The sequence below is a fragment of the Eulemur rufifrons genome, chromosome 1 (assembly GCF_041146395.1).
Source record: "Eulemur rufifrons isolate Redbay chromosome 1, OSU_ERuf_1, whole genome shotgun sequence".
Taxonomy (NCBI): Eukaryota; Metazoa; Chordata; class Mammalia; order Primates; family Lemuridae; genus Eulemur; species Eulemur rufifrons.
This window is the reverse complement of record NC_090983.1, coordinates 74,238,971-74,251,463: the sequence shown is the minus strand read 5'-3', so window position 1 is coordinate 74,251,463 and position 12,493 is coordinate 74,238,971. Positions and strand designations below refer to the sequence as shown.

General features: G+C 36.6%; 1 protein-coding gene across 1 annotated transcript in view; it reads left to right on the top strand.

The window, feature by feature from the left end:
* Window positions 1–12,493, top strand: part of MBD5 (methyl-CpG binding domain protein 5) — a 124,651-nt gene that overhangs the window by 99,687 nt on the left and 12,471 nt on the right. Inside the window, exon 9 of the mRNA XM_069472915.1 lies at window positions 2,525–3,733. Coding sequence (XP_069329016.1) covers window positions 2,525–3,733 — 1,209 coding nt within the window. The remainder of the gene's footprint in view (window positions 1–2,524; window positions 3,734–12,493) is intronic.

Genomic DNA, 12,493 nt, shown 5'->3' with positions numbered 1-12,493 from the left:
AGGAGGAGACAGGAAGGAAGGGAGGGAGGGAGGAAGGAAGGGAAACTAGCTATACACCTACACACTTTAATATATTATAAAGTGTATACAAGGATGCACTCCAGCACTGGTTACTTCTGAGAAAGGAAATGGGATTAGAGTAGGGTGTGTAAGTGTGGGTTTTGGGTGGAGAGTAGTGATGAAGAAAACCTTTATCTTTTTGGACAATGATATAATATTTATGTATCTCTCATGTAAAAAAAATAATTTAAAAAGGAAGAAGTGCCCCAAGAAGTGCCCATGTCACCGAGAAAGCAAGGTAAAGCGTGAAGAGAATCCATTAGATTTAGCAATTGAGATGTCACCAGTGACTTGGCAGAATGCAGTTTTGGTGGAGTGCTGGGAGCAGGAGCCAGGCTGCAAGGGATGGAACAATGAATGGGAGGTTAGGAATTAAGGAGTGTAGATTAAATAAATGGATTTTAGCTGCTTTTGTCACACATACAAAAAAAAGCAACTATGTGAGATGATAGATATGTTAATTTGATTCACTGTAGTAACCATTTTACTATCTATGTGAATCTTATAACACCATGTTGTTAATGTCAAATACACACAATGAAATTTATTTTTTAAAAAACTTAACTATGAAGACATAAGAGAAATAAGGCAGTGCCCAGAGGTGGGTGTTAGGTTGAATGTGAACTTTTAAAATATGGAAGCCATGCACATATTATATGCTAAAAGAAAGAGTGAAAAAAGTGGAAGAGATTGACCATAAAGAAGAGAAGGAGTAATAGATGAGACAAGATCCCTGAGGAGGGAGTTGAGATCCAGAGCATAAATGGGGGGCTTACGCTCAGGAAGCAGAAGGGGCCCTCTTACACTGGGAAGCAGGCCAGGATTTAGGGCAGGTATAGTTGTGGAGAAGTATGTACTGCCAGGAGCAGGGAGTATCAGAGTATAAGAAATTATGAGAATTCTTGCCTGATGTGCTCCATTCTCTGTTAAGTAAAGTCATCTACTAAGAATAGTGCAGGAGATGGCTTGAGGAAATAAATGAAGATTTGAATAGTTACGGAGAATGACAGTGATTATCTAACTAGAAGACCACAGGATTGTGGGCAGTAGTACGCCCCCAGCTGAGGGTGGAAGCCATAAATTCCTCTAGACAAATATTTAGCATCCTCACTGTCAATACAGATGAGGCAGGAAGTTGACTTGACCCAAGATTGGGATTTTACCTGGTAGGTGTAAACAAGAGAATAATAGCAAGAGAGAGGTTGATGTGTGCTGAGGGAAGGATGTAAAGACAGAAAGGGAGTGATCACCAGGTGGAATATCCAAAGTATCAAAGGTCAGGAGTAGTAATTCTTAGATGGGGTTGGTGAAATCAGAATAAACTTGGGCACTTTTTCAAACTGCCTTCATCCTTCCTGTACTGAAATTTTGATATGTTCCCCTGGTAGGCATTCCTGCTTTTACCACTTCCCAGTGGAGAATCACTTCTACAGAGAGCCATTGTCACTGTTGACAGCATGGGGATGTCCCCTAGCCTGTAGCCTGATAAGGTTGAGGAGCAGGTGTTACTACCCCATGTGAAGACTTCAAAATTATGGTGTCATATTATTGTTAAAAAGGAATATATATATTTTATTTTTTATATTGTATTTCGCTTAGTTAAGTAGAAACATCAGTGAGTTAGAAATCATTTTCAAAATCTGGTTTTCTTTGTAATTTGAACAGTGCTGATTTGGTTATCTATGACTTGATTTTCTCTTTGAATCCTAAGTTGCAAAGACCTGTAATGACACTAAATAAATGGAGTCATCACCTGAGAACATTTTGTGTCCAACCACCTCAAGTTTAATTTTTGTAGAGAATGTTTAGTAATGATAATTATTTTTAAAAGTCTTCTGAATGATTTTAACCAAAGAAACGGTGCCCGAATACAATCAAGAAGTAAGCTTTTCGGCCGGGCGCGGTGGCTCACGCCTGTAATCCTAGCACTCTGGGAGGCCGAGGTGGGCGGATCGTTTGAGCTCAGGAGTTCGAGACCAGCCTGAGCAAGAGCGAGACCCCACCTCTACTAAAAATAGAAAGAAATTATATGGACAGCTAAAAATATATATAGAAAAAATTAGCCGGGCATGGTGGCGCATGCCTGTAGTCCCAGCTACTCGGGAGGCTGAGACAGGAGGATCGCTTGAGCTCAGGAGTTTGAGGTTGCTGTGAGCTAGGCTGACGCCACGGCACTCACTCTAGCCTGGGCAACAGGGTGAGACTCTGTCTCAAAAAAAAAAAAAAAAAAAAAAAAAAAAGAAGTAAGCTTTTCTATACAGTGACTTTTTATTTCAGTTTTGAGTCTCATTCTTTATATTTCCTTCCTTGTTATGGCTGTTTGTCTTTTGCCTTGATCTTAGCCAAAAGGCCAAGAAGCGATTATCTGTCTGTCTTTTGGTAAATCTTAAAATTATGGTCTTTCTCTTTGAGGCCTTTAAAATTATTTCGCTTTCTCTCACTGCTTCCTGTCTATTTCTTTAAGGTGAGAATGCAGGAAGATGCAGCTCTCCTAAACAAAAGAATAAGCACTCAGCCGGGGCTCACAGCACTTCCTGAGAATCCGAACGCTACACTTCCACCTTTCCAAGATACACCTTGTGAGTTGCAACCAAGGATTGACCCATCTCTTGGTCAGCAGGTGAAGGATGGCCTCGTTGTGGGTGGCCACGGTGATGCTTCCGTGGATGCCATTTACAAAGCAGTTGTGGATGCAGCCAGCAAAGGAATGCAGGTTGTCATCACCACTGCAGTCAACAGTACAACTCAGATCAGCCCCATTCCAGCTCTGAGTGCCATGAGTGCCTTCACTGCCTCAATTGGTGACCCATTAAATCTCTCCAGTGCAGTCAGTGCGGTCATTCATGGACGAAACATGGGAGGTGTGGATCATGATGGTAGGCTGAGGAATGCAAGAGGGGCTCGGTTGCCCAAGAATCTAGACCATGGGAAAACCTCAAACGAAGGAGATGGGTTTGAGTATTTCAAGTCAGCAAGTTGCCACACGTCCAAAAAACAGTGGGACGGGGAACAAAGCCCCCGAGGGGAGCGAAACAGGTGGAAGTATGAGGAATTTTTAGATCATCCAGGCCATATCCACAGTAGTCCTTGTCATGAAAGGTCCAACAATGTCTCTACACTGCCATTTCTGCCTGGGGAACAGCACCCAATACTGTTACCACCAAGAAACTGTCAAGGGGATAAGATTCTGGAGGAAAATTTCAGGTATAATAACTACAAAAGAACTATGATGAGTTTTAAGGAGAGACTAGAGAACACTGTGGAAAGATGTGCACACATTAATGGGAATAGACCTCGACAGAGTCGGGGATTTGGAGAGCTGCTAAGCACTGCAAAGCAAGACCTGGTCCTAGAGGAGCAGTCTCCAAGTTCCTCAAATAGTTTGGAAAGTTCTCTGGTCAAAGACTACATCCATTACAATGGAGACTTTAATGCCAAAAGCATTAATGGGTGTGTGCCTAGCCCTTCAGACGCTAAAAGCATTAGTAGTGAAGATGACCTAAGGAATCCAGACTCCCCCTCTTCAAATGAGTTGATACATTATAGACCAAGGACGTTCAATGTTGGCGACTTGGTCTGGGGCCAAATCAAAGGACTGACTTCCTGGCCTGGAAAATTAGTAAGAGAAGACGACGTTCACAATTCATGTCAACAAAGCCCCGAGGAAGGGAAGGTATACCAATCTTTATCCATTGTCAAATACTAACCTTTGTTCAGATATCAATTATTGTTTTTTGTTATCATCACTTTGGATTCTTTGGATTTGAAATTAGGATTCTCCATGACTGATTGAGGTCTCACAAGCTTCTGGAGCATAAAGTGAAGAGGGGATGGTTATAGTCACCAAAATGTCATATCGACAAGGGGTGAGTTATGAAGCATTTATAGATCACACTAGGGCTCAGGGTGGCTCTGAGCCAGGAACCAGATTTCCAGAATTTTGTCAACTCTGCCTTCCTTCTCTGCATTTACCTAATTCTTCATTCCATACACAGAGGAGGAAAGCAAGTGCCAATGACTAGGGGAAAAAATCTGGTAGCCATTGGAGGTCCAGGAGCGTGGCAGAGTAGGGTCCTCCCAGGCAACTGGAAGTACCAGGGGACAGTGTCTCCTCCATGTGCTTGCATGTGACACATAGAGCTGGGGAGGGGGCAAAATCTGGGTGGAGTTGCAGCCTTTTCTGGAAGCAGCAGGTAATGTCTGAGTTAACAATGGTGTCTCCTTTCAGGAAAAGTTCTAGGCTTTTATAACATATGGAAATGTTTAACCCCATAGTCTGGTTCTACTTAACACAATCTGATCATATAAATTAAATGAAAACTTCTCCATGAAACTACCATTCAATTTAAAAGAAATTAGTAGGGGTCTTCTGAGCTTCCCCTGCCCCCTCTTATAAATGGTAAAAATGGCTCACTAAGCAAGAAATATGCAGACTGTTTAAAGTAAAAATTTATATCTGACCAGGAAGAGATAATTATGCACATTCCCCTCATATGGTGAAGAAGCATATGATTTTTCATCTTCTTAGGTAATAAAAGTTACTCTTACAGGTATATATTATTCTCTTAAAGAGTATATTGTATAAAGCTATTTCAACTCTGTTCAAACTTTCACTGGCACTTAGGTTTAATGGCAGGAAACCAAAAGCATTTTTGCCAGCACAATAAAAGGTTTGTCTTTCTCCAAACGACCAGGAGGTCCTTAAACCTTGCTTATATTGCCTAATATATACTTGTCAGAGTATACTCTGGGCGTAATGTTTCTATGTTTGATAAGAAAATGATTCCATACTCCAGTCACAAAACATTTTATTCTCTATATTCTCTGAGACCAGACAAACATTCTTTAGGTTGATAAACCTAAATATTCTAGACAGTTTATTCAAGCAATAATTAGAAACAGCAAAAGTGGGCTTTTATGATATAAATGGAACTGCTACAAATACAAGATGTAGACATTGAACTGTTTTACAATCTCTGTGCAAACGAACCAAGTCTTTTTTATGTGCCATTTTATAAAAAGCTTAACTAAAGAAAAGATTATGGCCTCCCTTCTCTGGAAACATTCTTCCTGTCCTAAATGCTGTGTCTAAGTATCTCTTTATGTCCTCAGGAGAATAAAGGCATGTATTTTTAACACATTTCGCATTAAACAATGGTCTGAATTTTCTGATTAATCTGTGTTCGAAATCTCCTGAGATTGAGTTATTCACTGATGTTAGGGGAGATACACTTTTTTAAAAAATCATCTAAGAGTCCAAAAAACATTTATTTTGCTTCATTTAAATAAGCAAAGTGGTATTTATTCACTACAAAATCATAGTGTTTTTAAAATCCAGATTCTTCTTCCTTATTTTAGGCAATAGATGAATTCCTAATAGGGAGCAAAAAATTGTTTCCATAAATTCAAATATTCCTTCTCCCATTGGTTGACATTATAATTTTGCATTCTCAAGAAAAACCTTTATATCAAGATACACTAAAAGTATTTTTAGTAATTCAGAAAACATAATTTAAAGCACACATTTAGAAATGAAAAACTGAAAACATGTAATGAAGTATTAATGATAATACATGAGACATTTATCGATCATTAAAAAGCAAGTTATAACAGCATTAAGAGCTCTAAGACCCTTAACATTTTTAAAAACCTCTGGTCTTTTCAGGACCCACCTCACTTTTGCACATAAAAACACAAAGCACTGCTTCATAAACACCCTTTTTTCTCTGATAGTTCATGAAACAAAGAACTTCCTCATACTTTATTTAATGATGCCCAGTGAGCCAGAGTGCTCATTTCATAACACCAGAAAAGGTGAAGTTTCAAACACAGGTCTGTCTGACTCCAAGCCTGATATACTGGTGACCTTGGTTCATCAAGAAAAAAATTGAACTATGTTTAATTTTTGTATAAGACAATGAGCACGATCTTTTCCAGAAAGATCTCTAGTAAAACATTTTTAAAAATTTGTACTCTTATTCAGGTGAATCAATTATGACGTAATTTTTATTTACATAGAACCCCTAATGCTCAGCAATGTTGGATAAATAAAGCCTTGTACATTAATAACCAGACCTCTGCTTTTAAAAAGATAAGCAGTGACGTAGGTTCCCTTTTATATAGTGTGGCAATGCCTGACATTACTTAATAAAGTCTAGAGAGAAAGACAAAGACTAACTCCATAAACAATTTGTTTATTGTAGTAAAACCTTATTAATTCTACCTTGTTGATGTGGACTGTGGGATCATTTCCCACACTGTTTATCTTTGTAGTGTCTCAGAAGAAAAGATTTACCAAATAATTTTTGTACATGTCATCAAACCTTCTTAGCCTTTCAGCTTTTATCCTATTTCTGTGTCCACCAAAGTAAATTAATCCAAGATTCTGTCAGATCCCACCAGATAAAATCCATGTTAACTCAAATTTTAGAATAGATTTATTATGCCCCTCCATCCCACAACCTATCATTTATTACTTTCAGTTACAATCTTTGTTCTCAGAAAGCCACTTCAAATTCTTTTTGGAAACAGGGCAAAGTAGAAAATATAAATAATTAATTAACAGGATCGCAGATTACTATTTCAAAGCAAGCTGGGCGCCTCTCCTGTTTTCAGGTTGCATGAGTCATCTCTGATACAAGAGGCCAGTGCTGGGACCGGAGCACTGATATTTGCGAAGGGCTGAGATCTCCACGTTGTCCATAAGTTAATGTTTTAGCAGACCCTGTTGGTCATGACAGTAAATGACTAGGTCAGTTATGATTTTAGAAAGGCATTTTGGATCTTTGGTGGGATATTAAATGTAATAGAATTCCTGATATGTATTAGAAATGTTCAGTAGTTTCTGAGATGATTTCCTGAAAAGTATGATTGCTTGACATCAAATACTATGTGAACACGGTCTACAGAGAAATAGAGAGAAAGCAGGGTGTGGCATGGGCTTTGGGCATTTGGATGTGAGTCTAATCCTAGCTCTGCCAGTTACCTAAGTGGTCCTGGGTAGGTATATTAAGCTCCCAGAAGCTGCAGTCTCCTCACTTCTCAAGTGAGAATATTAATTTCTACTCAGAAAGATGTTTTAAGAATTAAATGAGATACCACAGCTCGATTATCTAGCATACCAAAGAGGCTCAGTAAATATTCGCCTCCTAGTCTCTGTTCTCTATGTTAGACAATTTTATTAATTTGGATTCCACCATTACGGAGTTGTGGTAATTTGACCTTCGTTATTGTTACCTATGCATCATCCATGTGTAAAGGATTTACTAACCAGGGTTGAAGGTAAAAGGATTATGAGGAATATATTCAATGAATAAAGTAGGTCATAACTATTTTTTATAATCTTCAGCATATAATGTACAAATTGGCATATCTGATTATAAGTTAATATTAAAGCACTGAGTTTGTTGAGTGAGCTTGAAAGTCCGTCTTCCCCCAATGTTTCCAAAAATATCAACTCAAACTTTCTTCCTCTACTTTCCTACCTAACCCCCCTCCACACACATACAACAGTATTTATTAGTAGAGATGTTTTTAACAGTCCGTGAAAAGTTGGGCGGAATTGCCTATAAGTATTACTGTCCTAATATTGAAGTTCTGTGATAGCACTGGAGATTATTATGTGCCTTGTATTATACCATTCAGGAAGTGCTAACTAGTATGTTTTTCTCTTGGTTAACAGTTTGTAATGAAGTGCATTCTGGGAGATAGCTCTTGTTCTAAATAAATGGTGCAAGTTTCTCTCCAAACCGTGAACCCTTTATCCTCCGTGGTTCAAGTGGCAAGGATAAGACCTCTGTGCTATGCTCTAGAACATAGTCATGGCCAGAGAGATGCACTTCTAGCTCTTGGCATAGTGTTAGGGAATTCTTGGAAAGGGAAATGGCTACCCCTGGCTTTATATCTATATGCCTTAATGTGCAGACATTTTTAAGCCTATGCAACTATGGGAGAAAATGGTTATTTTTATGTACTTATTTTAATAATTATTTTAAAATAGGGAAAATGCTGGTGTTCTCTAAAATTTATTTCATAATTGTCATCTGTCATCTTTGATTTTACATTAACTAGCCTAAAAGTGTTGCCTCTCAAGCAATAATAATCAAAAATAATTTTTTTCCTTGCATAGATTATTTTTCCTCTTGTTGAACATTGTCCCATTGGTCTTCATATTTCATTACTCTTACATTTGATATGTATTCCAACCCAAGCCAAATTTAAGAAAGGACTTTTTACTAGACTGGCACCAAAATATTTCTTTTCAATGAAACACCTGTTGCTGGGCAGGTACAGAGACACCTCCTCATTACCGAGAAAAGTTCTACCTCTCCATACAACACCACCTGAGTAAATGAAGACATGTTTTTAAAATCCTTAGTGGCTAGAGTGCTCCCTCTTTGGAATCACACTTCTATTTTTTTCCACATAGTTATATTTATTTGTCAGGCAGAGATAAAAATAGCTCTCTGAGTAGTCATTCAAAGCTGACAAAACTCATCATTATTAAGACTCATCACCAAATTTATTTGGGGGCAACACACTTTCTGTATGTCAGTTCAGCATCACACGCACACCTTTTGACAGGGTGGAGCATGAGCAGAGACAGCTTGCCTTGCATTCTGCGGGCATGTAACTTAAGAAGTTGAGCCTGGTGACTGACTTTAGGAGGTGCGCCCTCCAGTAATGTTTAAACTTTTACACTGAAGAACATTCTTTCTGTGCTTGATTATCAGTGTTAGCTGTCTGCATTCTTTGGTACTATAATTCTCTGTCGACAGTGTTCTTTGTGTATTCACTTTGCCTCTTCTATTTTCGTAACTACTGTTGAAAATGAATTCTTTTCTCTGTACCACAATATTCACAATATTTGAGCTACATTTTGGCTGGCGGTGTGACAGGGGTAATCAGTACCCCGTCAGCACCATCATCTCCTGGAAAATGGAGCAAAATAGTTTTTGAAAAGTAATAAGAAAGATAAAATCCAGGCTAACACAGTCAGTTCTTGATCAGAATTTGAAAGATAATAAAGAGGAAGAACTGGATAAGACCAAAAATGTGAATATTAAGAAAAAGACTAAGCTAAGTGAAAAGCCTAGTGAGTTGTGGAACATTATGAACTTTGTTTCCCTGAGTAAGATTCAAGAGGGATGGGAAGCCTGTCTCCATTCATGCAGGTAGCTGAGCCCCAACTCAGAGTTCGTGTGCTTGTCGGTAGGATTTTCACACAGAAAGTGGCAAATGGAATCTCACGTCTGTGGCAAATACATGCTTCTGTGGTATGAGCTTTTAAACAGTTTCCTTAGAAATACAAGTTTATCCAAAATATTTAGTTCTATTTACGTGCTGTGGATTGATATGCAATTTGTTGTCACATTTAAAATAGATTTACCCCCGTCCTGTAATATCATTCTCTAGCATTTAAAAACACTGCTATACAAAGTTAAGAGGAAAGAAAGCACCAAAAAAAAAAAAAAAAAAGTCTCAGATGGTGCCACTGACTAAAATTGTAATAATGAGAATTGGTTAGTTCATTTGCAAAAATTATGGTTCATTTAAAGGAATGATTAGTACTTTTCCATGAGTACTATTGTACTGTAGTTGGAAAATTAAGTTCATTCTTTCTGTCACAGGTGACTCAACTTTTTACCCTAAATTATTTATTGTCATTAATTCCCATTCTTTACAAAGTATTAAAATATTGCACTTAAGTTAGCAGGATTTTTTCAGTTTAAAGATGTTATTTTTTTTAAGAAACTTACTATCATTTTTAGCGTTTACTATTTAATAAATGTTTGATAATTATGAACCTAATAAATGCCTCATATTTGCTTATTGCTTCAGAGCTATATTTCCCAGACTTCAGCTAAAGCTGCATATTACTTATGTTATTATTCACTTAAAATTTTTATTTACATTCATTTATTAGTTAATTTAGTCAACAAACAAATATTTATTGGGCACGTATGTACTAGATGCTATTCAAGCCACTTTTTAAGTTTAAATAACTTCTTTAGTCTTATCCTAAGATCTTATGTGTGAAATCATAGATATGTTATTTGTATTTTTCTAATATAAATTTAGATGTCTGTATAACTATTAAAAATGTTTAAAGGTTTGTCCATATTCCACCTAAAATAACTCCACATTCCCCCAGTGGCACTTTGGGAAAGACTGCTTCGGTGTTTCATAAAGCATCTTCACGTTCATGGTTTTTTTAGATCCTCTCAATGACCCATAAAGATGTTCAGAATTATCCCTATTTCATAAATGACAGACTAGAAGCTTGGAGAAATGGTATTCCTAAGGACACAGATCACAGGCAGTTAAGCCAGGCCCCAGTCCTGGTCTTCTAACTCTAGGCTTGACACTCCGTGCAATATACCGTTCCCCCACAACAGGACATTGTAGAAAAGGAATGGGGAAGTGAAGAATGAAAAGAGGAGCCTGAGGTCAACTTCTTATCTCTGTTATGAAATCTGTGATGTAGTTTGTGCTCCATCATTTGACCTTTTTGTGACAGCTTTACCTCAACACTAAGTAGCAGCAAAGGATTCACAAAGATTAAAGAATTAAAGCCTGCAGGAAATTTTAGCATCATCTCTAGTGAACTGGCTCTATCATTGATGCAGGTTTTTCTAGTATGTCCTGTACCTCACTGTAGAAGGCTGGTTTGGCTCTTGAAAGATTTGTGTCTCCTTTTGTCACAGACTTTAAGTTATTTCTGAGATTCACAAGGTGCCATGGTGCTGACCCCACATCAAACTTAATTAAATTTTCAAATGTTTAATATGTGCTTTGTGAACAAAATAAGCAAATAAGCAATGAGAGACTCAGCCGTATTCAGAAAAACTCTTAATCCTCCCCCATATAACAGTGTCTGGCCTTATGAGTATGTTTCTAACCCCACTGAACCAACTGTGAGACTATTTGTGTTGAAGAATTATTATATATAAAGAATTTGAATTCAACAAGAGTTTAAGGAATCAAAAAATATTAACATATGTGTGTATTGAGACATGAGGTAATATGTGAACTATAAGTACATATAATTCCAGGTATCTTTTTATAGTTCTTAAAAGACATATGTGTAAAGAGTTATACCATGGTGGCCATTACTATTAGCATTATCAGTATCAGGAAGAAACTATAATACTGAGATTATTCTGAGTAAAGATAAATTATAAAGTTCTCTCCCAAATTCTCACGAAGATAGGAATTAAATAATTTATGGAACTCTTGGCTTGTGAACGTACGAGAATGCAAGATTATAATTATAGATAAAAGTATTACGTATCTTAAATTCCTCTTTCGGTGTAAATTTTATAAAAATATTTGTTTGTGTTTGACCTTTTTAATGTTACATTTATGTATTTGATTTCTCAGTACTTTTTTGATTTACAAGTTAGCTAAGTAATTTACAAAGGAATGTTCATTAGATTATTAAACATGATTTCTATTGGACTAGAAACTGAATTTATTTTGTTCTTCTCTGATACCATTTTTGGGGTATCTTTAAAGAATTTCTTACATATTGGTCAAGTGTATTTCCCCCAAAACAACACACTGTTCATATATATTTATATTTCACAATACAGTAAAGTATTAAAATTCTAAAACAAAATAAACTAAACATTTTCTTCCAGATATATATGATTTTGTCATACAAGAAATTCACAGTGTTGTATATCTTATATTTAGTTTCAGAAAGCAACATCATTGATTTCTGTTTTGAGGTCATTGAATCCTTTATAAATAATATAGCTCATTGTGAGAATACCTTAGAACCTTAGAGACAGATTTAAATGAAGAAAAAATGGTAGAGAATTTGTTCAGAAAAATATAACTGGAAAATTATCCAAGCCTAAAAAAATTTTGAAGATGAATTTGGTCAAGTTGTCATCTAAATTTCTGTAAAAATATAATTTAATTTTAAATAGTTTGACCTCATTTTTTGAGTGTGCCTGTGTGTGTGTATATTTTATATATATGTGTGTGTAATTTTATATATATAAGCTTTATATATATAAAATGACTGTGTATTTCAATGTATGTTGGAGCTGGTATAGTGGAGAGAGGTTGAGTACTTTGGAGTCAGACCTGAGTTTCAATTCTGGCCATGTCACTTAAACTCACTGAGTCCCATCTGTAATACACAAATAATACCAGTCTGCAGTATTATCGTATTAAATGATATAAAACAGTGCCTTTTACATAATAAATGCACAAGAAATGTTTTTACTGTCCCTTATTCCTTAATTAAAAATAAAAATTGAAGACTTAAAAAAATAGTTTCACCTAACTTTGTTTTTTAAATTAAGACCAATGGGGTAAGTTTTCATTGCTGTCTTGCTTTGTTTCCATGTGAAATCTTCATTGTGTGGCCTGATCAACACCTTCTGAGATCTCTCACTACACCAGTTTGTGTCTGATAGAA